Here is a 23629-nt window from a genome sequence, read left to right as displayed (position 1 = left end):
CAAGAAAGGACACTAATTCAAGCCTACATAAAAAAAGAAGAAAAACTTTTACTTATTTGTCGAAAAGCATTCAGAAAATGCTAACTTTATATGAGCTGTTTTATTATTATTATTATTATTATTATTATTATTATTATTATTATTATTATTATTATTATTATTATTATTATTATTATTATTATTATTATTATCATCCAAATTATTACTAATACTACTACTACTACTAGTAGTAGTAATTTTGATGATGATGATAATAATAATAATAATAATAATAATAATAATAATAATAATAATAATAATAATAATAATAATAATAATAAAACAGCTCATACAAATGTATAATTTTTAACTGTATAATTTTAGTGTTACTGCTATTACTGCTATTTGGAGCAAGCACAATAGCCTACAGTTTTAAAGCCTTTACAGTTTGTGAAATTGATTTCGCCACTTTCTAGCAATTAACATTAATAACAGGATTGTAAATGTAGTCTTTGTATATTTCTCAAAAAGGAAAGAAAATGTATTGATCCTAAATCGGTTCAATGGTGTCTCACAAACGTCATGTACGAAAATGTTTTTGTCATGTAGATTTAGAGCGCTGTAGTTTCACACTCCAAACAGGAGGTGTCGCCAAGCGGCTCTTTTAGTTTCGGAATCCGGTGAAGAGCGCCGTTTATCTCCTGTTCATACGCGAGTGCCGTTCAGTTTCTCGTTTTTTATTATTCATTTACTTAATATAGACGTATACAAGAAGTGATCAAATACTTTATTAAGGGGCAGATAAATCGGATTGTTTCGGTTGAGCAGTAGACGAAGCATCTTTATCAGAAGGTATGGTTCAGCTAACGTTAAGTTAGCTCGCTAAAGCTAACAGTTTCGTTTCATCAGTTATGCAAAACAGTTTCCCATTTATGATGTAAATATACCTATTAAATATTATTGTATGCATAAAAGGTTCTTCTTTTGGTTTTTCATTTTGTATGAATATGGAATGTTTAGGTGCATGATTGATTGGTTTAGCTTTTTATTAGTTGGACCTGTGTGTGTGTGTGTGTTTTGAAGAAACTATATGGGTGTTTTTGACGGAGCATTTTGCTTTATATGTTGTATGTCTGGGTTGTTAACCATGCAGTGATGCTCCATTTGAGATGCATATGACGTTATGAAATCCAGTTAATTTTAAAAACGGATATTAGTCTGTATGTTAAGTTACTGTAGTGTATTATAGATTGAAGTATTTTATATGTTGTTTAAGCAGGGTTATTTCCAGCATGGCGGATGGAGAGGGGTTTGTGGTGCGAGTCAGAGGTTTGCCCTGGTCCTGCTCTGTTGATGAAGTTCAGAGGTTTTTCTCAGGTAAAAGAGCCTCTGCTTAAATCTCCATATTTTCTCTTTATGGTTTATTCCCTGCTTGACTAATTCTAGCTAAATTTCATTATAGAATGCAAAATTGCAAACAATGGAACAAGCATACACTTCACATATACACGGGAAGGACGACCAAGTGGAGAGGCATTTGTCGAGTTTGAATCTGAGGAAGATCTTAAAATCGCAGTGAAGAAAGATCGAGAAACCATGGGGCACCGTTACGTAGAAGGTAGGCAGCTCCTTTAGCCTTAGTTAGGATCCCTAATATTTCATGGCAAAATGCTGATTAATTAATGTGTGGTTTCAGTATTCAAATCCAATAGTGTTGAGATGGACTGGGTTCTGAAGCACACCGGACCGAACTGCCCAGACACAGGAGGAGACGGCCTGGTTAGGCTTCGCGGTCTGCCCTTCGGATGCAGCAAGGAGGAAATTGTCCAATTTTTTGCAGGTATGTTTGATAAGAAGTTCAAATTCCCCATTTTACACAAAATTAAACAGTATGCCTGCATATAAGGTGTATTTTAGCTCATCGGACCATCATTTGCACAAAAAAAATGAACTTTAAACATTTAAATCAAGTACTCAGTTTTACTCATTTAATTTTTAAAATTATAATTAGTTGAAATTTGTATTACATCTCCAGAATTAGATCATCCAGAAGGACCAAGATGGGTCACTTTTATTCAGCTTTGTCCTTTAAAGGGTTAGTTCACACAAAATTAAAAATTCTGTCATCTTTTACTCCCTGGTGTTTCAAACCCATAAGTGGTTTGTTCATCTCCGAAACACAAATTAAGATACTTTTAATGAAACCTGAGATTTCTGTCCCTCCATTGAAAGTCTATTCACACAAAACTCAGACACTTCAAAAGGTTCATAAAGAGATTGTTTAATAAATCCATATGAATCGAGTGGTTTAGTCCAAGTCTTCTGAAGAGATTTGATCGCTTTATATGATGAACAGATTTAATTTAGGCTTTTAGTCACACATAAACATTGATCAGTGAATATAATCAGAAGCTCAACGGTACTTGCTTGACTTGTGAGAATGAACCTCATTGGTTCTCGTAGAAGCTCTAATGTGCTGCGTAACATTAGAATGAACCTAATTGGTTCTTGCACGTCAAGCGAACATGTTAGAGCTTCTGTTACCAAAATTAAATGCTGTAAAGATTGTTCGCTGAGCAATGTTTATATGTGATTAAAAGCCTGAATTAAAGGGATAGTTCACCCAAAAAAAAAAATTCTGTCAGTAATTACTCACCCTCATGTTGTTCCAAACCCGTAAAACCTTCGTTCATCTTCGGAACACAAATTAAGATTTTTTGATGAAATCTGAGAGCTGGATCACTCCTCCATAGGCTTCTAAGGGATTGAAACTTGCCGGCTCCGAAAAGTTATTAAAGACATTGTTAAAATAGTCCAAGTGACTACAGTGGCTCAATCTTAAGTTTATCAAGCGACGAGACTTTATTTCAACTATTCATTTCCTTCTCTGTGGGCCTCGAGTCAGTTCACTAGTGTAATAGCGTAAGCTTCTGTTGTTGTACGTCACACGCATCACACACATGACCAGCGTCGGCCAATAGTGAACCTACGTGTGACGTAGCTCTACGCAATCACACTACGTTAACTGACTAGAGGCCCACAGAGAAGGAAATGAATAGTTGAAATAAAGTCGTTATTTTTGTTTGTTTTTGCGCACAAAAAGTATTCTCGTCGCTTGATAAACTTAAGATTGAGCCACTGTAGTCACTTGGACTATTTTAACGATGTCTTTAATTACTTAAAAGCCTATGGAGGAGTGATCCAGCTCTCAGATTTAATCAAAAATATCTTAATTCGTGTTCCGAAGATGAACAAAGGTCTTACGGAGTTGGAACAACATGAGGGTGAGTAAATACTGACAGAATTTTCATTTTTGGGTGAACTATCCATTTAAATGTGTTCATCATATAAAGCAATCACATCTCTTCTGAAGACTTGGATTAAATGGAAACATCATCAACTGTCAGATGATGAACAAAAGTCTTCTGGGTTTAAACATCATGAGGGTTAGTAAATGATAACAGATTTTTCATTTTTGAATTGAACTATCCCTTTAATGTAATTATCAGAAATTGTACATAAAAAAAATATAATAATATTGCCTCAGCCCTTTTTGTAGTTTTTATATACCTAAAAAAGGTTTACAACAATCTAGGCATTTATTGGGGCTTTACAAACAAACAGAGATGGGTTGAGACAGACTATCAATAGGCATTCGGTTTAAGTGACCCTTTTTTCTTTTTCTTGCACCAAATTATCCATAAGTTGTGCCAGAAAAGGTATTGCGGCCCCATTTGGTATGTTTATTCAGTATCATTTCTCATTTGACATAAAGAGAAATCCATAGAGTAATATAAAGTCTTGTTAATGGGCTTGTGACTTAATTTGTCCCCCACTGGGGTTATCTGTCCTTGGGTTGAAGGGTTGGAAATCGTGCCAAATGGGATAACATTGCCGGTGGACTTCCAGGGGAGGAGTACGGGGGAGGCCTTCGTGCAGTTTGCTTCACAGGATATAGCCGAAAAGGCTCTAAAGAAACACAAGGAAAGAATAGGGCACAGGTGGGGATGGCTGGTTGGTTGCCTGGATACGTTGCTTTTCTTATGGTGTTCACCTCATTAAATCATCCACTGCAGAAATGACAAGACATGACCACAGATGATTTGATGACAAACAAACCAAAAAACAAGGAAAATGAAGCCCAGCTGTTTATCCGTTTTTAGTGCTGAGTGAACCATTGAGCTGCGCTGTGTATATTTATAGAGGAAAAGAGCTTATTTTTAACAAGCTGGTGAATTTGCATTTTGGGTTGTAATGGACAGATATGTCAGCCAGACTCATTAAAAGTGCGGCCACTTTAGCAAAATTTTACAGACAATACTGTCATTGTATACTGTCAATTGCTCGCACTGAAGTTACTTACAAACCAAGCAGCTTTCTGTTGGTCAGTTCCCTATTGGGTAGATAGATTCCTGTTGAAATTATTTGATTTCGCCTGTGAAAATTTTGCTGATTAACGTTAATTGAGACTTTACCTTAAGCCCGGCGTACACGGTACGATTTTTATCGTTGATTCTTGAATGGTTACGGAATTGTGTGAGAGGAATTACGAGCTGAGCAGAGTAGTTTGCGGGCACCTCCCAATAATTGTTAAATCTGTTCACATAAATTGTGTCATCTATACACAGTTGTCATCTATATAGCATCTATGAATATTATTATAGCCCTGTGGCAGCAAATCTACAGCACGCATACACACACTCTAGTTTGCTTTTCACCAAATCATTTGCACACTCGTCTTTTTATTTTCTTTCTTTTTTTCTATCCAAAGCTATAGCAGCAACATTGAAGGCAGTCTCCGTGTTTAGAGCGAAAGCTCATGTGATTGCCATCGGCTCGCCGTGCCGTGTACCAGCTGCTTGGACACGATTATCAGGTTAACTGACTCGTAACGTGTTCAATGGTGTGTCTGAACTCACATAGTGTACGCCCACCCTTAGTACGCCAGTATTGGAACTTTTGAGATGTTTGGCATCAGCCCTCCCTGCTTGACCGATAGTCACATGGCCACTCAGCACTAAGCCTAATGCAATAGGAATCTGTCAGTGTTTCTACCATTTTGAAGACTTCAGATCATGAGGACCCAGTTAAACAGGTAATACAAAGTTAACCCTAACTGTCTAAAGTGCTTTGCTAGCAGAGAACGAAAGAAGCGTGTCAGTCCAATGAGATCACACCACACCTTCGGGTGACCATAAGAAAAGTTCTTCATAATGAAGGGTTGAATGAAACTAAATATATAAGGGTGCTTTATTTTTTTTTGTCTCTCTGTGTCTCTTTTTTTTCTTTTCGGAAACTGTTACGTAAAGTCACTGACCGGAGACGCTGACTGTTAATTAGTGTCATCCCAGAGTCATTCTAACTAAGGGTGTTTGTTCATTAGACCCCTTTTCAGACAGCTCTTATTTATACTGCACGCAGGAATGCTCTTGTCTTCTGCCGCCAGACCCTGGTGCCATCACTCTGTCTTTATGTCCTTAGGTATATAGAGATCTTCAAGAGCAGCCGTGCGGAAGTGCGCACACATTATGAACCCCAGCGGAAGGTCATGGGCATGCAGAGACCGGGCCCCTACGACAGGCCGGGAGGAGGCCGTGGCTACAACAGCATGGGAAGAGGAGTCTCCTTTGAGAGAATGAGACGTGGAGGCTACGGTGGGGGTAAATTATTTTTGGTGCTAATCAACATTATTCCACAAATGCTATTGATGGAGCTTAATGATGTTTAACCTGGAACATTCATTTGATATATTGACCTACTGTATAAAAGTTTGGGTTTGGTGAGATTTTTTATACATATATACTTAAATATAATCACCTTTTTATCGGCTCCCTGGAAATTAAACCCATGACCTTGGTGTTGCTCGCACCAGGAACAATCACAGAATGTTACAGTTCTGTTATGTAATTATCTAACCCAAAGCTATACACCCCATAGTTACTACATAATAGTTAAAGCCACAATATGTCAGATTTTCGGATTAAAATATCCCAAATCTACTAGAACAGTGTTATATATTATGTTGATTTGTGTACTTATATTATCCCAAATGTTTCCAACAATGTTTAAATCCAGAGAAATCAATTATTTTAACTAGTGTAACGGTAAATCTGTAAAGATTTTCACTTTAGATAAGAAAGCTTTTGCCAAATGAAAAAAAATCTTTGAATTTTGTTCTATTTCAACAGCTTCCTCTCAAGATGCTCATGCACAGTTTAGTAAAATAAACAGTGAAAGGTTTATTAGGATTTTTTTTATTTGTTCTTTTTCTTATTTGAATCAAAGACGGTCGTTATGGAGATGGCAGCTCCTCATTTCAGAGCACAACGGGGCATTGTGTGCACATGAGAGGTCTTCCATACAGAGCCACTGAGACAGACATATATAATGTAAGTCCTTAGTCTACAAATAAACAGGTATTTGTGAGTATGTGTACTTTGTCTGTTAATGTAAAGCATTTATTGAATTAAATTATATTGCATCCAGTTTACTGTCTGTGTCCATGTTGTCCTCTCTAGTTCTTCTCCCCACTGAACCCGGTGCGTGTTCACCTGGAGATCGGTCCTGATGGGAGAGTGACGGGCGAGGCGGATGTAGAGTTTGCCACGCATGAGGACGCTGTGGCTGCCATGTCGAAGGACAAAGCCAATATGCGTAAGTATTAGGAGACCAAAGAACTACCAGAATGTATAATCTTTGGAGTGACTGTCATCGGTGCAGAACTGTGATGAATGTTGAGATTATATGGCTGATCAGGTTGCATTTTAAAACTTCAGACCTGTATCCCATACCACATATGGTGCAAATCATAATGGAAAAGATCAGAAAATATGAATCTACGATCAGCTAAAGATAAAATATTGGAACCAAATGATTGTCATTAAGTTCAGGTTTTGTTAACATGTCTTGAATGTCTGAATTATTTTCTTGAAGCAAACTGAACACTTTGATAGATGATAATCTGGAGCCTAAATAACATCACTATTTCTCATGCAGAGCACCGTTATGTGGAGCTGTTCCTAAACTCAACGGCAGGGGGCGGAAGCGGAGGATATGGTGGCCAAATGATGGGCGGTATGGGTAAGAGCTCTTCACCTCTTCTTCACCAATGAGTAACTCTTACTAAGCAGCTATTAGGAGATGCGTTATTGTTGCTCTGCAGGAAACCAGTCGTCATACGGACACAGCAGCCAACAGATGGGCTCTGGCTACAGCGGTGGTTATGGTAACCAGAGTGGCATGGGGGGCTACAGTGACTACAGTGAGTGTCAGCTCTTCCGTAGCTCTGCTAGCCGGTTCCATGCCAAATCCTATCGCCCTTGGACCCCTAGGGGTAGCTGTTTGTAATGCCTGATTAAAAAGCCTTTCGTGTTATCCTGTTGTAGCTGATCAGGTAAATACAATCACCATTAAACGGTACTCCAATGCCAAAGTTTGTCTGGATTTGACATTGCCTGTTTAATATCTTTCAGTTGTGATACCTAAAATATAATGAATGTGTATCCTTCAATATCATAAAAGTCTAAGATTAAAAAAAAAAAAAGTGTGGTGATATTTAACACAGAGAGCACACTTCAATAAAAGTTTATGATTGCATTAGCTTAGGTTAGCTTACCAACTGAATCAAAGACAAACCTTTATTTTGACCATTTTATATATGATACAATAGTTTGGACGCAAGATGTGTAATTGAAGTAAAAAATATTTATTGAATGTTATGTTTTTGCTGATGATGCATTTTGGGAATAATAATTGGTTTCCAAAAGGAATTTGCAGTGAGTTCTTCCAGCTATTGGAATTTTTAGGGGTCCAAGTGAGGTAGAATTTGATGCATCACTGAAGGCCCTATCACATGACCTCCGTCAATGCATGCTATCTCTGGCCCTGGATTTCGCACAGGTCAAATGGTTTCACCTTTGACCCCACCTGACTTTTTAAAGCACAGTTATTGATTGCCTAACAGTTCACTAGGTTTCATTGGACGTGTGGTCTCAGTGTAAAAAAAAAACATTATCATGTGAAATATATGTCATTGCTTTGAATGTTTATGCCGTTTTTGTGACATTTTAAGCAACTTTAAATGGCAAATCTGCAGCGCTTGTCATGTGACTGGGCCTTGAGAATCATACTAGAAATGGTGATTTCTTTCCACACTGAGAACTCCCTGGTCCTAAAATGTGTATTTCTCCCTCCTGTCAGGTAATCAGGGCGGAATGGGCAGCAGTTACTACGGCGGAGGAAGCCGCGGATCCATGGGAATGAACGGCCTCAGCAGCGGCATGGGGGGAGGCTGGGGGATGTAGCCTCCGGGGGTTTCATAGCTGGTTTATTATTTATGACAAACCTTAATTTGAACAGTGTCCTCTTTCGTTTTTGTTCTTTGTTTCTTGCTCCCTTCTAAGTTGTGTTTCGGAGCTTTACACAAGTACATTTCTTTTTCCCTGTTGACATGGTTGAGGAAAATCCTTTTACTAGAGTTAGTAATTTGTTAAAGAGAAGCTCTTTATTGGCTGAAATGTGACACAGCCCATGTATCACACTGGAGAGGTGCCTGTAAATCTTTTTACAGTCGAGTATAAAAAGAGGTGATTTTTGTTTCCTCATTGCAGGATACTATGGGCCAACTTTATCTAAGCCTTTAGTACAGGTTGACGTCTTTGCACATGGAGGTTTCACTCGGTCAGCGAATGTAGCACATCATATCTTAAACTTTTCGCTCCAGCAAAGGTGTTTTGCATGTACTTAATGCTTAACCCAGGCCAAAAGTTTAAAAAGAGTGTACAAGTTTAAGGTAAAACTTTTTTTATTATTATTTTAAAGCATGGTGGGAAGTGAAGGGGTTTCATTTAGATGCATGTTATTGTTTGCATTTGGGAAAGCATTTGCTTCCCCCCCAATGTATCACCTGTGATTTCAGTGTAGTGCATCAGTGGACAAATGTTTTGATTCCTTATGTCTTCACAGATGGATTCATACTTCAAGGCAGTGTTTATTAAACCATACACAATTCTATAAAATCTCCAGAGACTTCATTACAGCTTTATGAACAGAACAGGAGACAACACAAAACTATCATACAATCTAAAATATACATTTTGTATTCAGAGAGCCTTACAAAGTTTTACAAAGAAAATTTGACTGGTAAGAGCAGAAAAAGTCAAAGAAAATACAATCCATTTGCGCTTTAGTCTTGCATATGATAAATGTAATTTTTCCCTGGACAAGGAAAAATCATTTAGACTTTGAGCCTCATTAATGACATGAGCAGATGTTCAAGTTGTTTATAAAACCATAGTTATGCAAACATTGGCATTTGATAATTTGTTTTATGAATGGTTGATACATTTTCTTTAATAATTCACACATACCCACTGACGTTATATAATAACTGGCCCCCATTTTGACCGATGTGAGCTCTGGTAGTGGTATGTGTTAGTAAGACAGTCTGTGAATTAAATCTTTATAGTACAAGCACACATAAGCTAAAAAATATAATTCAGTTATGTAATGTCTCGTTGAATTTTACACTAATCAGAATTTACAAAACCATTACAAATGTCATTCAGTCCTATTTTGATAAGAGGAGACACAACTAAAGACTAAAAAGCATGAAGAGTATCAAAAAATAATTCTTCTACCTTCGCTCTTGGTGAACATCTGAACGGCTTCTAAGTGTTAGTTCGCTCCCTATAATGGAGAATAGCAGTATAAATACAGTCAATTATCCTAGTGTCTTCCTGTCAAAGAAACATTGCATATGATTTTGCAACAATTAAAAGGTTTAGTCAAACGGAAGCCAGTGGTGCCACAAGAAATGAATGCATAAGTGTTAAAAATACAAAAGAGATCAAGAGTTGATTATTAGAGTTGGCCTGTAGTTTCACACACATGATCAGCAGAGAAGTTAAGCAGTGTCAGGAGGCGCTGGAGCTCCTCTGGAGCAGAAGGGAATGGCAGACGTCACACACGCGGACGGGTCTGGGGTACGAGGGCAAAGCCAGCTCATTACTAGAGCAGTTGCTGCAGTAGATGTCTCCACAGTTCCTGCAATGGTGCTTTAAACAGAAACACAAGAACAGAGTTATAATGTACTTGAGTGATTTTACTTGATTACTGACCTTAAGTTTTATTTTTGGGGATTTTCACTTTACTTGAGTACAATTAAAACTCAATACTTTTACTTATATTTTTTAAGAAAGTACTTTTTACTCCTTGTAAAAACTCCTTGAAAAAAGTTCTTTTTTGGAGATCACTTCATTCTTTTTTCCCATGCTATTACCAAACCAACTGAATTGTGCTGATGCCCAGTTTAATTTAAATGTTATTTATTCTGCCAATGAGATTCGTTTTCACATTCCATGAAATTGGTCAGACATGTTCACTGGTCCTTTGGAAGTGACATCATGTTGCATCTATATATCTGCACCAGCTGCCTGTGAGAGGCTTTTCAGCCCCAAAAGAGCTAGGCTTGACACTCACAATTTTGAAAATCAGCTTCTGCTGAAGTTAAATCCGAGGTTTTACAACTCTGAGTAGCATGTTGCATACTGGTATTAGATAGTAGTCTTACAGTTTGATAATTAAATACAAACAGTTCTAAAGCAGGATAAAACCTTGTATGTGGTTGATTCACTTCATGTTTTTAGAGATTAAAAGCTTAAGAATCTCTAGTTTCATTCTTGCTGTTACTTTTAACTTCTTTAATACTCAAGTACAATTTTAATGTGGTACTTTTTACTTTTACTCAAGTACGATTCTGGACAGATACTTTTATTTGAGTAAGATTTTCCCTCAGTACTTGTACTTTCACTTGAGTAACATTTTTGAGTACTTGTTACACCTCTGCACAAGAATGGAGATATTCGCCAAAGGACTGAGACAGTGATTGACAGAGATTGACTTCACTCACTTTCCTCCGAGCAATTGAGAATTCTTTTTGGCACTGTTTGCACTGCGTAGCTTCGTCATCTTTTAGCCAGGCCTGACCCTAGAGAACAGAAATTACAACATCAATTGCCATTATCATGATATTGGAAGTTATTTTTGAGAAAAATGAAGATTTATTCAGAAAATATGCTTTAAATTGATCAAAAGTGACAGTAAAGACATTTATAATATAACTAAATATTTCAATTTCAAATAAATGCTGTTCTTTTGAACTTTCTATTCATCAAATTTTCAGTTTTCACAAAAACATTAAGCAGCGCAACTGTTTTCAACATTGATAATAATAAGAGCACCAAATCAGCATGTTAGAATGATTTCTGAAGGATCATGTGACACTGAAGCACATACACACATATATATATATATATTAAAGTGCAATAATATTTCAAAATATTTTTCAAGCTTTTTTACTGTTTTTTGTTTTTTTGTTGATCAAATAAACACAGCCTTGGTGAACATAACCTTTGAACCTTACATACAGTACATAGAAACAACCTGACAAACTGGATTCAAACAGGAATTTTATAATAATTCATCTTCATTATTTTTTTGTGTAAAATATACTGCAATAATGTTTTGAAATTCTATTTCCAAGCTTGAGTCATCAATGTTTTATTGTCTTGTCCATCTGGAATTTTAAGTCTGATGACTTAGTAAAGTTATAACATCTCTCAAGCACCATTATAATGAAGATGTAGCAGTGCAGGACGAGTTACACAGCAAAGTTTAATAAAGCAAATGGTAATACTTGGCAAGCACTACTAACCTTTGTGCTTGGCTGTACAAATGAACACAAACAAAGGTGAACTTGCATGAAGCTCTTTTACCTTTAAGGCTTTATTGACCTCTTTGAAGTCCTCCATCTTGAGTTTGGATCTGAAAGTGGGATTTTACAGTAAGACTAGTGTGTGATATCAGACAGGACGGGTGTCAGAGAAATGAAGATAGAGTGGTCTCACTGGCTGAGATGAAGTCCCATCTCCTGTAGAGCCTGTTCCTGCTCCTCACACAGCTGTTGGAGCTGCTTCTTCTCCTGTCGAAGGTCAAGAAGCTCCTGCGGAAACAAAGGTGTTTTTACGTGACAAAATAAAAAGATACTCATTCTTGCTTTGATTTTGTAGAATGTCAAGTGATTTATGGTGTGCACTGGTTAAAGCAGCAGTGTATCTGACCGTCTGCAGGCCCTGCAGCTGCTGAAGCTGTGTGCGCAGCTCTGTGCTGTTGTCCTGTTCTCGCTGTAGTTCCCTCTGCAGGTTCTGACGCTGTTCTTTCTCCACGCTGAGCTCTGACTCCAGGCCTGCCCTGTACAAAGAGAGAACAGCAACAACATGGAGTCAAACGAATGGGTATCTGCAGGGTTTTTCAAATCAAATGTAAGGCTTTGGAGTTTATTTAGACCTGCACAAATCATTTATTACCAAATGGGTGGTGTAAAGAAACATCAAAAACCATAAAATGACTGAAAATAAATATTTAAATACAGGTTTTGACAAAAATAAAAAGGTTTATAAAATGATAAAGCTCACAAACCATTTCAGCCTTCAATTTTTTTTGAAGAATTAAAAAAAACAAATCATAAGAATCAAAATGATAAAGATTCTAGAAATCTAAAAAATATATAGTTAGTTCAAATGTTTATTTCAAACCTGCATTCAAGTTTTCTCACAAATCAACATAACAGGCTACATAACAGACAAATTATACAAGTGCATGGTTTGAAAAGGAGGTGGATGAAGCAAATGCTTATATGATTCCAAACCCCCTCACATTCAACACAAAATGCCATACAAAAACAATATACAAACAAAATAATTCAAGAGCAAAAGTATTCCTGTACAGTACATACAGAATAATAATTGTTACTATACAATTGGTATAAGACAAACAAAACAAAACAACGCAGACACACCACACACCCTTACAAAAGACACTGGCCCAAAGACTCTCTGCCTCTACACCCTCTCACCACTAGCTTCATGCTGAAGGCATCATTCTCTATCCTCTACATATTTCCTTATAACATTGTTTTTAAACAAATATTTAAAATGAATTATATTAGGACAGGTTTTTAATTCATCCACCAAATCATTCCAGAGCTTCACTCCTCGCACTGAAATACACATAGATTTTAGAGTGGTTCTAAACTTGGGCAAATGTTTATTTTTATTGCCTCTTAATGTGTAACTATGATGAGCATCTCTATCACAAAATAAATTTTGAACATTGGGAGGCAAAGAATTTTGAGATGCCCTAAACATAATTTGAACAGTTTTAAGATTCACCACGTCCTGCAATTTAAGCTCTTCCAGCGCTACAAACAATGGATTGGAATGATGTCTATAATGAACACCAGAGACAATCCTAATGGCCTTTTTCTGCAGAGTGATCAAGGGCTGTAAGTGAGTTTTGTAACAGTTCCCCCAAATTTCAACACAATAATATAAATAAGGCATAATAAATGAATGGTACAGTAGAAGTCGAGCTTTAGTGTTCAGTAAATGACATGATCTTTTCATCATTCCAACACATTTAGCCACTTTTGTCCTCAGGTAGCTGATATGGGGTTTCCAAGAGATCTTCTCATCTATTATAACGCCCAAAAATGTATTTTGTTGTACCTTTTCTATTAGTGTATCGTCAATAACAATTTTAACAGGTATATTACATTTACGATTACTAAACAGCATAATTTTTGTCTTTTTCAAATTCAAAGACAGCTTATTAATATTAAACCAGGTTTTTAACTTTACCAATTCCACAGTTACCGAGGCCAAAAGTTGCTCCAAATTGTCATCAGCACAAATAATATTGGTATCATCAGCAAAAAGGATAAATTTCATTTTCGTTGTTATTTTACATAATTCATTAATATACATTAGAAATAGTGTAGGTCCCAGTATTGACCCCTGCGGCACTCCACACGTTATATCCAGAAACCCTGATTTATATTGATCAATCCCAACAATCTGTCTCCTCTCGCCTAGATAGCTCTCTAGCTCTCTCTAATATAGAGAGAGTACAAGGCTAAATGCACACCTTAAGAAAAACATACTTTTCACAACTCCCATAGTGTATGATTGCAGAAGAAATATGTATGCTTTTATTGAACATTGATGGAGCAACATATTTTGAGTGTAAAATAAATCATAAAAGTGGTTTATTTGTTGAAAAATCTTGATTAATGTATGAGGTGGCAAGTTGGGCCTTTTACCCCACACACAGGGTAAAGGCTCACCAGCATGGGGCAAAAGGCACAAACCATTGACCCAAATAATTTAGGTAAAATAATTTTTTTAATTCTTATTACAAGTATTACAAGTAAATCACTAGCCAAGTTTGTATTATTTTCTGTTTATTTTAATAAATAAAATAATTAATATTTCTTCAATTAATATACTGTTATTAAAATATGTTAATTTTAAAAATAGCTAATTTACTATAAGATATTTACCATCTGAATCTTACCATGTCATGTCAACAAATGGAAAAGTCAATCAGCTATTTATTATTATGCCTTTCGGCCCAACGGCAGGGGCGCCTTTTACCCCAAATACCATACTTTTACATATTCTTCCGTTATTGAAAAACTGCTGCTTTAATTACCCTGAACAAAAGGCTACGTTCAACAAAAGGCAAAAGGCTATTTAAGGCTACGTTCAAACTGTCAGTCCAATTAAAATCCAGATTTAGCAAGTGTGAATGGCAAAACAAACAACAACAAAAACTTCATATGAAATGCAATCCGTTTCCAACTACATTCATCATGTGGTTTGAAATCCTATTTTCCGGAAATCTGTTTCAGTCTGACTGCTCTGATCGGATTTTGAGTGGTGTATGTGACTCTCACGCCACGTAGGCCTCAGATGTTGTTATAGGAAAGTCGCTGAAGGTTGTGTTGTAGCAAACTGCCGGACGAGCAGAAAATGACAATATAACGGAGACATATTTTGGAACCGGAGATGACAGCAAGGAAAACAGCAACCTGATACCAGCCTCCTACATTTCTGCCAATGCCTCATAAGAAGCAGTAGTCGCCTACACATTGTCATGTTGTAAATAAAACAACATCTGTATTGCAAACCTCCATGTTGCCGTTGTTACTGCCGTATACCTACCAACACAATATCATTGCCATAGAAACCAATGCAGAAAACAAAAGAGCTGCATGGAACACACAAATCGGATCTGAACAGTTACGATACACAATGTGGATAGTCAATAATTTTAGATCAGATTCCAATTGGATACACAAATAATTGGATTTGGACTGACAGTGTAAACGTAGCCAAAGACTTCTTAAGGCAATAAATTTGATTCAACTGAATTTAAGACTCTTTAAGGTCCTATGGGAAACCTGTAATTAATCCAGATCTTGAGGGGTGAAAATAAGACTGCAAAGTTAGCGTTTACAGAAGCCCAGTTCACACTACCTGAGCGTGTCGAGGTCGGCGAGACGCTTCTGCAGAGCGTTCACTTTCCCTTTCATCTCCGATTTCATCTCGTTCTGGCTTTCATCTGAATTCCTGCGCACATTTTCTGAATTTTGAAGTCTGAGGAGCAAATGTTTGTGTTTAAGAGGTTTCGAAAAGTCCATACAATGCATATCATAGATATCTCCAAAGTTCACCCAAATTTAAACTTCTGTTATTATGTTGTTTCAAACCTGTATGACTTGTTCCCCCAAAGCAAGAAAAAAAAGAGAGTTACCCAGGTTTGGAACAAGATATTCCTTAAATGTGCACCTCTGCTCCAGTTCTTTCATGGCAGCCTCCATCTGAATCATCTTCTTTTCCAGTTGTAGCATTTCCTCCACCTTTTTCTGAGCCACTCGGTCAGACTCCTTATGGGTCAGACGAAAAGACAAACGTTTCAATTGGTTACAAGTAATCCTATTCCAGTTAACATCATGCTGTACAGACAAAAACAATGTAACACCTGTGCTTTGTTGAACATCTGTATGTTGAGATTCTTGACTTGGTCCAGCTGTTGTCGTAGTGTGGCCAGCGAGTCTTGTTTCTCATGCGTGTCCTTTTCCAGAAGTTTCATGGCAACTTCCATTTCCTGTTTCATACCGATCTGCAGCTCCAGCTCCTTTTGTAGCTCCTGATTGGACAAACAGTGTATGCGATTGGCTCTATACAATGTTATATACACTCCCCGGCCACACACTCCATCATTTAGGGTTAGAGGAACTGTTGCCAAACATACAACATGCTAGAAACATAATAATCACTGCAATAATGATCCAATCATAGACGCTTAAAGTCCCCCTGTAGTCAATCATTTTGTCTCTTAAAACTCATCTTTGATCACTTAAAAAAAAATGATCACAGAAAATGCATACTAATGGCTTTGACTTATGACTTATGTACATGGTTTGTCTTAAAGCATATTTAAAACACCACATATACATATAAACAACATTAAAAAACTTGATTTTCCCCACAGGAGGTCTTTAATACTTTGCCTAATTAAATCCAAACAGCGACTTTTTTTGGCCGGGCAGTACTTTGCAATACACTATTGATTCCAAATCAAAAATAACTGTACATTAAGAGCTGGATTATTTTACATTCTTACCTGCCGGATTCGTTTCTCCTCCTTGTACTGCTTCCAAACTACATTGTACATTTCATCCAAACCCTGACGTGTCTGCCGATATGTTTCCAGCTCCACCTGGCTGTCTTGCATAGTCACCTAAAACATTCCAAATGTGAGGCAAATTTGTTTTCGCTTGGTAAATAAAACTGGCCAGATGGTAGATAACTTTTTTGGAATTACTTTTATTTTCTCCATTTCACCTGATGGATGTTGGTTTCCTTGCAATTGTCGCATTTGGGTTGCTTAGTTGGGGTTTTAATGGCATTTAGCATTGAACTCATTCATAATTGATGAACTTTACACAGTTATTGAACTGAACTGAATCAACTGACTTCAGCTGAATAATGACACGATTGTCTGTTTAAAGCTGATTTACAGCAGAATTAGAATTTGTCTCATATTTGATGAAGTTTGAGTCATTGATCGTAATTTTCCTGTTTATCACTGTGAAGCTGCTTTGAAAATCTGTATTGTATAAAGTTCGATATAAATAAAGGTAACTTGACAATACAATTAGTGATAAACCCATTTTTGGCCATTGTTATGCTATCAGCATTAGCAGGTAAAGTAGTAAAATTATGCTTCTCACATTTTTTTTCTAGTGTTTTTTACAAAAGATTTCATACAGACATTTATCTTGTAATTCTCACCTCCTCTTTCCTCTGACTATTTTGAAGAATATTAGAATTTTCTTGTTTAAGTTGTTCCTGCTCTTCACACAGAGCGTTGATTCTGTCGGTGGCTGCTGTAAGCTGTATACAAGAATATAAAATAATTAAAAATGTTTTTCATGTTAATTCTGTATTCAACAGAGTGCATGATTTCTAAGCAACAAATCAAAATATGCAAAAGCACATCATAAGCCTGTTTGGACCTGGTCAATTGATGTGTATTTACTGATTGGATAGCTATATGATTTGTTAAAACGTTTCCATTTACGCCTGTTGGCCACATGCATTTACGCAATTCAATCTTCAACTCCCGTGGTTTATGCAAATTTACGCTGCATTTAATTTATTTCTCAGCATTTTATTCACCACAGATGACGAATTTTGTGCAGGTTCTGGCGTATGCATGGTTTTATAAATCTGAAAACTTTTGTGCTTATGCAAAATCTAGCTTTTGGGTGAAATCTACGGAAGGTTTTATACATGAGGCACCTGGTCTTTTCACGATCAGATAGGAATCCAATCAGAGAAAACGCATGAAGTGATCAGGTGCAAACAGGCCCATAAATTCCATAAAAATCAATGCAACAGGTTCTTAGTGTACAGTGTTTTCACCTCCTCAATGAGTTTGCTGTTGGTCTTCTCCAGCGAGTCCATCTTGACCTGAAGATCTGTCACCGTGCAGCTCAGATGCCGGTTCAGTTCTTCTATGTAGTGCTTCTGGTCGAGAATGGCTGTCATTTTTGAATCACTGTTAGCAGTTAGAGAATATGAGAGAGTCAACATTACTGAACATTGTTGCACAGAATACAATCGTGACATTAAAGGGATAGTTCACGATAGAAAATTTGTCATCATTTACTCACGTTCAAGCAATTTTTAAACACAAAAGAAGATATTTTAATGAAGGTAGCCATTGACTTCCATAGGTTTTTATTTTTTCTACTATGGAAGTCAATCGCTATCCGTCAACTGTCAAGTTATCAACATTCTGTAAAAGTGTTCAAAAGAAGAAAGAAACTCATACAGGTTTGGATCAACTTGAGGGTGAGTAAACGATGACAAAATCTTTATTTTCACAATTATTTACTAAATGATCACACACTTACTCCTGTGTGGTCTCAGTTGCTTGCGAATCCTTTAGATACATTGAGAAGTCAATGACGCACACCTGCAGCAAAAAGAACGCAGTGTTTAGTGTCGATGAGCACATCTGCAGCCTGGTTTTTAATGGCTATATGTTTCACCTGAGAATCCAGATCCTCTCCTTTCACACACAAATTTGCATCGATCACATTCAGACCCACCAGCATCCCTACGATCACAGTCCCTTCTTCCTCCATTATAAGAGCCCCAGGCTCATAAAATTCCCTGAGAAAGAAAGAGAGCAGGAATTTACTTTGGGAAACACAGGATTTAATAGTACTACAACCCTTTGTATGATATCAAATCAATTCTGTACAAGAGTCTAAATATTGAAGTTTTCACCAAATGATTGAAGTTGAAGAACATGTAAAAAAATTGAAGTTTTTTTTTCAATGACTTAACTGCTCTTACCCAAGAAGGTCTCTTCTATTAATAAGCACCTTCATGTAGTCTGCAATCTTTTTCTGCATAAGAGCCAGATGCAGCCACGCTCGAGCTCGACCAAGCCCTGTCCTGAAACAACACAAAACCTAATGAATGTAAAGAGCAAATGCATGCTCTCCTATTACACTGATTCAAACATGATTTTACATCCAAGACAAGCGCCTGTGAGTGATGGGCACCTACTTGATTCCAGGCATATCACGCACACTGGTGGCAATATCAGCTGACTCAGGGCTCAGTTTCTCTATCAACTCCAGAGGAGCCCAGATTGACTTATTCTGACCAATGAAAGATTTCCTCACTGTCCATGAGGAAAGACAGAAACATGCAGGATTTAGGCCATAAAAACAACATATTTAGGTCTTACACCCTGAAATCAAAGACAATTAAGCACATTTCCATATTATTGAACTCTGAAGCAGGGTTATTGGTAAATAAAATCAAAACCAAAAAAATAAAACACTGATTACTTGAAATAAAACAAATATTAACTGAAATAAATGTATATATAGCATTAATAACATTACACACAACTATTCAAAGGTTTGGGGTCAGTAAGGGATCTTTGGGTCTTGTTTGAAAGAAATTAAATAAATTATAATATATATTATATAAAGAAAATTAAAGAAATTAATACTTTTATTCAGCAAGGATGCATTAAATTGATGAAAAGTAACAGTAAAGACATTTATATTACTACAAAAGCTTTCTATTACAGATGAATGCAGTTCTTTTGAAGTTTCTATTCATCAAGAAGTCCTGAAAAAAAATGTACACAACTGTTTTCAACATTGATAATAATAATAATAATAATAATAAATGTCTCTTGAGCAGCAAATCAGCATATTAGTATGTGACTGAAGACTGGGGTAATGATGCTGAAAAATCAGCTTTGACATCACAGGAATAATTTACATTTTACTATACACTCACCTAAAGGATTATTAGGAACACCTGTTCAATTTCTCATTAATGCAATTATCTAATCAACCAATCACATGGCAGTTGCTTCAATGCATTTAGGGGTGTGGTCCTGGTCAAGGCAATCTCCTGAACTCCAAACTGAATGTCAGAATGGGAAAGAAAGTTGATTTAAGCAATTTTGAGCGTGGCATGGTTGTTGGTGCCAGACAGGCCGGTCTGAGTATTTCACAATCTGCTCAGTTACTGGGATTTTCACGCACAACCATTTCTAGAGTTTACAAAGAATGGTGTGAAAAGGGAAAAACATCCATTATGCGGCAGTCCTGTGGGCGAAAATGCCTTGTTGATGCTAGAGGTCAGAGGAGAATGGGCCGACTGATTCAAGCTGATAGAAGAGCAACTTTGACTGAAATAACCACTCGTTACAACCGAGGTATGCAGCAAAGCATTTGTGAAGCCACAACACGCACAACCTTGAGGCAGATGGGCTACAACAGCAGAAGACCCCACCGGGTACCACTCATTTCCACTACAAATAGGAAAAAGAGGCAACAATTTGCAAGAGCTCACCAAAATTGGACAGTTGAAAACTGGAAAAATGTTGCCTGGTCTAATGAGTCTCGATTTCTGTTGAGACATTCAGATGGTAGAGTCAGTATCTGGCGTATGAGAACATGGATCCATCATGCCTTGTTACCACTGTGCAGGCTGGTGGTGGTGGTGTAATGGTGTGGGGGATGTTTGCTTGGCACACTTTAGGCCCCTTAGTGCCAATTGGGCATCGTCTAAATGCCACGGCCTACCTGAGCATTGTTTCTGACCATGTCCATCCCTTTATGGCCACCATGTACCCATCCTCTGATGGCTACTTCCAGCAGGATAATGCACCATGTCACAAAGCTCGAATCATTACAAATTGGTTTCTTGAACATGACAATGAGTTCACAGTACTAAAACGGCCCCCACAGTCACCAGATCTCAACCCAATAGAGCATCTTTGGGATGTGGTGGAACAGGAGCTTCGTGCCCTGGATGTGCATCCCACAAATCTCCATCAACTGCAAGATGCTATCCTATCAATATGGGCCAACATTTCTAAAGAATGCTTTCAGCACCTTGTTGAATCAATGCCACATAGAATTAAGGCAGTTCTGAAGGCGAAAGGGGGTCAAACACAGTATTAGTATGGTGTTCCTAATAATCCTTTAGGTGAGTGTATATTCAAATAGAAAACAATTATTTTAAATAGTAAAAATATCTCACAATATTTTATTTATTTTACAATACAATATTTTTTGCAGTATTATGGATAAAATAAATGCAGCCTTGTTGAGCATAAGAGACCTCTTATAAAAACATTAAACTATGTGTATATATATATATATATATATATATATATATACTTGTGGGGTGGAAGACTCAATCTACTGCATCTACAACAACTATATATTATTGCATGTTCAGATATCCATACAATAAAATATTCTGGAAGCCATGAAAGTTTTGTGAAAATTATCAAAAATGCTGGTGCTGGCTGCTAATCTTTTTTTTTTTAAACGCTAGAGGGGAACGAGTTAAGCTTTATGTCCCATTTCACCTTTTAAACCATGTTTAAGGCAGTGCTCCAGAACCACGAAGAACTGCTGCAGCGGTGGATACTCAGAGTCCAGCGTGCGTCCAAGACTTAGGGAGGACTGGATCAGAACCTTAATGCTGAGCTTCATCATGCTGAGGAGATTTGACCGCTCCACCACCATGGGATCCTTCACAGCTGGACATATCCGAGACGACATGGATGCATTAACACACAAACACAGCAAACACTTCCTGTGGCATCTGCAAAACTACTCACTCAGCTCACTGTCGTTTAGTTTAACTGGTGAGTCAGTGCAATTAAGTGCAAACAAAAAACAATGACTCAAATGTTTCAGTAACTTAGAACAACAACAAAAAAGTCTTAAACGGAACTTGAGGGGAAGTGGAAGTTCCTGCTAGAGAAAAAATATCCAGTCAGGAAGCAGGTGCATTATTCAATTCCTGTACGCTGTAATGGTCTAAAAAAACAATTATGTCGTATGTTGCCATTATGTATAAAAGAAGCTACAGATCGTTTGTCGTTTGATCGTACAAATCGCTAAGTCGTTTGTTATAATCAAGCTGAATAATGGCCAGATAAGAGTTGCAAGGATGCAGCTCATGAATAGATTAACCTGTTTGATGCAATAACTTGGACCTGGACATTCTTTTGAATGGTTTTGTTGTCTCTAGGTCTCTGTTACAAAACTGTACTGGTGTTTTTATATGCTATCAAATGGTAATATCATGGTTCTTTGCCATATCACATAGTATTGAAATTTGAATATATTCTTATACCTTAGTATTTGGGAGGCTAAAATGAAATATCAGCAGTAGACTGGTATGCTATATTTTTTATTACTTTTACTTTAGTACACTGTATAATTATTTTTCACGCAGTTTCATATTTCTCATCAAGCAAATGCATTATTTTCTCATGTCAAGTACGACAGGGATTTTTAAACTGGGGTCCAGGGACCACGGGGGAGAGCTTGAGGGTCTATGGAAAAGTTTAGAAGAGAAAAAGTGTAAACCAAAATTAATTAATTACTTAATTAAGTCGGGTCGATGAAAGATCTTGAGGGGCCCCTTCGAATGCACCCAGGCCCGAGCTTCCAGCACACCCCTCGTGGAGAAATCAGTCCTATCAGAACAGGGTCCACTTCAGAACCGAGTTGCTCCTGGGTCCCCAACTCAACCTCAGAGTCCCGAGCCTCTGGGAGTTCCTCGGACCGAGATATCGGCCGTTTTCTCTGGAACTCGCCCATGTATAACCGGACGTTACTCAGGAAGGGAGCCGCCCCGGGGTTCAGGGCTCTGGGGTCAGGGACCCACACAATATTTTCCACTTTTAAGTAAATAAAATTTAATATATAAAAAAATTAAAAATAATATATATATATATATATATATATATATATATATATATATATATATATATATATATATATATATATTATAAATAAAATGTTCAGAGTAGGATTGGGTATTTGTGCATGACAGATAACAGATGTAGTAACTGTCTTTTAAAACTTTAAGATGAGGGTCCCTCCTCTTGACACAAGGACGAATGTCTGGGAGCCTGTGGCATCTAAGACTGAAACCCCCCCGATTTTTGACACTTCATGCGATATTCATTTTTAAATACTGGTTTCACACTTCAGAGTTGTTTAGATAGGGAGCAAAAAGGTTTAAAACTTCATGGTAATAAAATACACATTCCCTTATCCATTCGTACAAATCTGAACGTAATATTTTTATGTTGAAGTTATTTGTCAACTACCAATTTACGCTGTGATATTACCATGGTACAATACAATACAATATCATGGGAATATACCCTGGTACCAGGGTAATACCTTTATACTTTTAAGTTAGTTCTGTTATTGACTACTTATCTTAGTAAGTAAGTGCAGTCAGTGACGTTCCTATCCCTGTATTTAAATGTCAAACTGAGGAACAGGTGCCCTACCTGCTGTCTTTATGGGATCAGAGGTGTCAGAGGTGTGCTGTGATGTGTCAGATCCCTTTAACCCCGCACTGTAATGATTCACTCCGATGCTCAGCGTCTCCGACGCTTTACGAGCAAAAGACAAAATCGGCGCAGACCAAGAGCTGTCTGCCGGTTTGTCCTTCTGGACCTCGTCGGTATCATTGGTGACGTCATTTTGCACCGGTTCCGTAGCCTCTGGGTCTTCTTCTTTTGCAGGAACGTCCTCGCATTCAACTTTCGCGTTTGGGTCCTCGTCCGCCATGTTTACTTGTCAAAACATGTGACTCGAGACCAAATCAATCGAGTTTGATCGCTTAAGGGGAGACAAATCAATTAGCGAGCGAGCAGATTT

At 37.3% G+C, this 23629-nt stretch overlaps 2 protein-coding genes across 15 annotated transcripts; one reads left to right on the top strand and one right to left on the bottom strand.

Annotated features, from left to right (window-relative positions):
- The first annotated feature begins 636 nt into the window (after positions 1 to 636).
- hnrnph1 (heterogeneous nuclear ribonucleoprotein H1) lies at positions 637 to 8996 on the top strand. Of its 13 annotated transcripts, none has more exons than XM_077247486.1 (11): positions 637 to 831; positions 1256 to 1356; positions 1442 to 1597; positions 1676 to 1819; positions 3842 to 3980; positions 5461 to 5639; positions 6265 to 6368; positions 6498 to 6633; positions 6976 to 7059; positions 7142 to 7372; positions 8179 to 8996. In XM_077247486.1, exons 2-10 carry the CDS (start codon positions 1272 to 1274, stop codon positions 7324 to 7326), a joined length of 1212 nt encoding a protein of 403 aa, XP_077103601.1. In that variant the 5' UTR covers positions 637 to 831; positions 1256 to 1271; the 3' UTR covers positions 7327 to 7372; positions 8179 to 8996. The 13 variants fall into 13 exon arrangements, with proteins under 13 accessions (XP_077103601.1, XP_077103598.1, XP_077103606.1 ...); XM_077247483.1 differs by having other exon boundaries at positions 640 to 831; positions 1259 to 1356; positions 7142 to 7240; XM_077247491.1 differs by having other exon boundaries at positions 645 to 831; positions 1259 to 1356; positions 7142 to 7244.
- On the bottom strand, positions 8949 to 23599 carry rufy1 (RUN and FYVE domain containing 1). 2 transcript variants are annotated; one of them, XM_077247478.1, is made up of 18 exons: positions 23257 to 23599; positions 21307 to 21480; positions 18969 to 19086; positions 18753 to 18854; positions 18443 to 18566; positions 18305 to 18366; positions 17811 to 17946; positions 17178 to 17279; positions 16507 to 16623; positions 15862 to 16029; positions 15669 to 15766; positions 15357 to 15476; positions 12099 to 12228; positions 11886 to 11980; positions 11754 to 11802; positions 10889 to 10966; positions 9868 to 10034; positions 8949 to 9666 (listed from the first exon to the last, which is right to left on the bottom strand). In XM_077247478.1, the coding sequence occupies exons 1-17, from the start codon at positions 23537 to 23539 to the stop codon at positions 9894 to 9896; spliced, it is 2097 nt and encodes a 698-aa protein (XP_077103593.1). In that variant the 5' UTR covers positions 23540 to 23599; the 3' UTR covers positions 8949 to 9666; positions 9868 to 9893. The 2 variants fall into 2 exon arrangements, with proteins under 2 accessions (XP_077103593.1, XP_077103592.1); XM_077247477.1 differs by having other exon boundaries at positions 8949 to 10034; positions 23257 to 23598.
- Positions 23600 to 23629: the final 30 nt, after the last annotated feature.

This window comes from Siphateles boraxobius, unplaced genomic scaffold, assembly GCF_051911475.1.
Source record: "Siphateles boraxobius isolate OS27281-9 unplaced genomic scaffold, OSU_SipBor_1 3, whole genome shotgun sequence".
NCBI classification, from domain to species: domain Eukaryota; kingdom Metazoa; phylum Chordata; class Actinopteri; order Cypriniformes; family Leuciscidae; genus Siphateles; species Siphateles boraxobius.
This window is presented reverse-complemented; position numbering and strand designations above follow the sequence as displayed.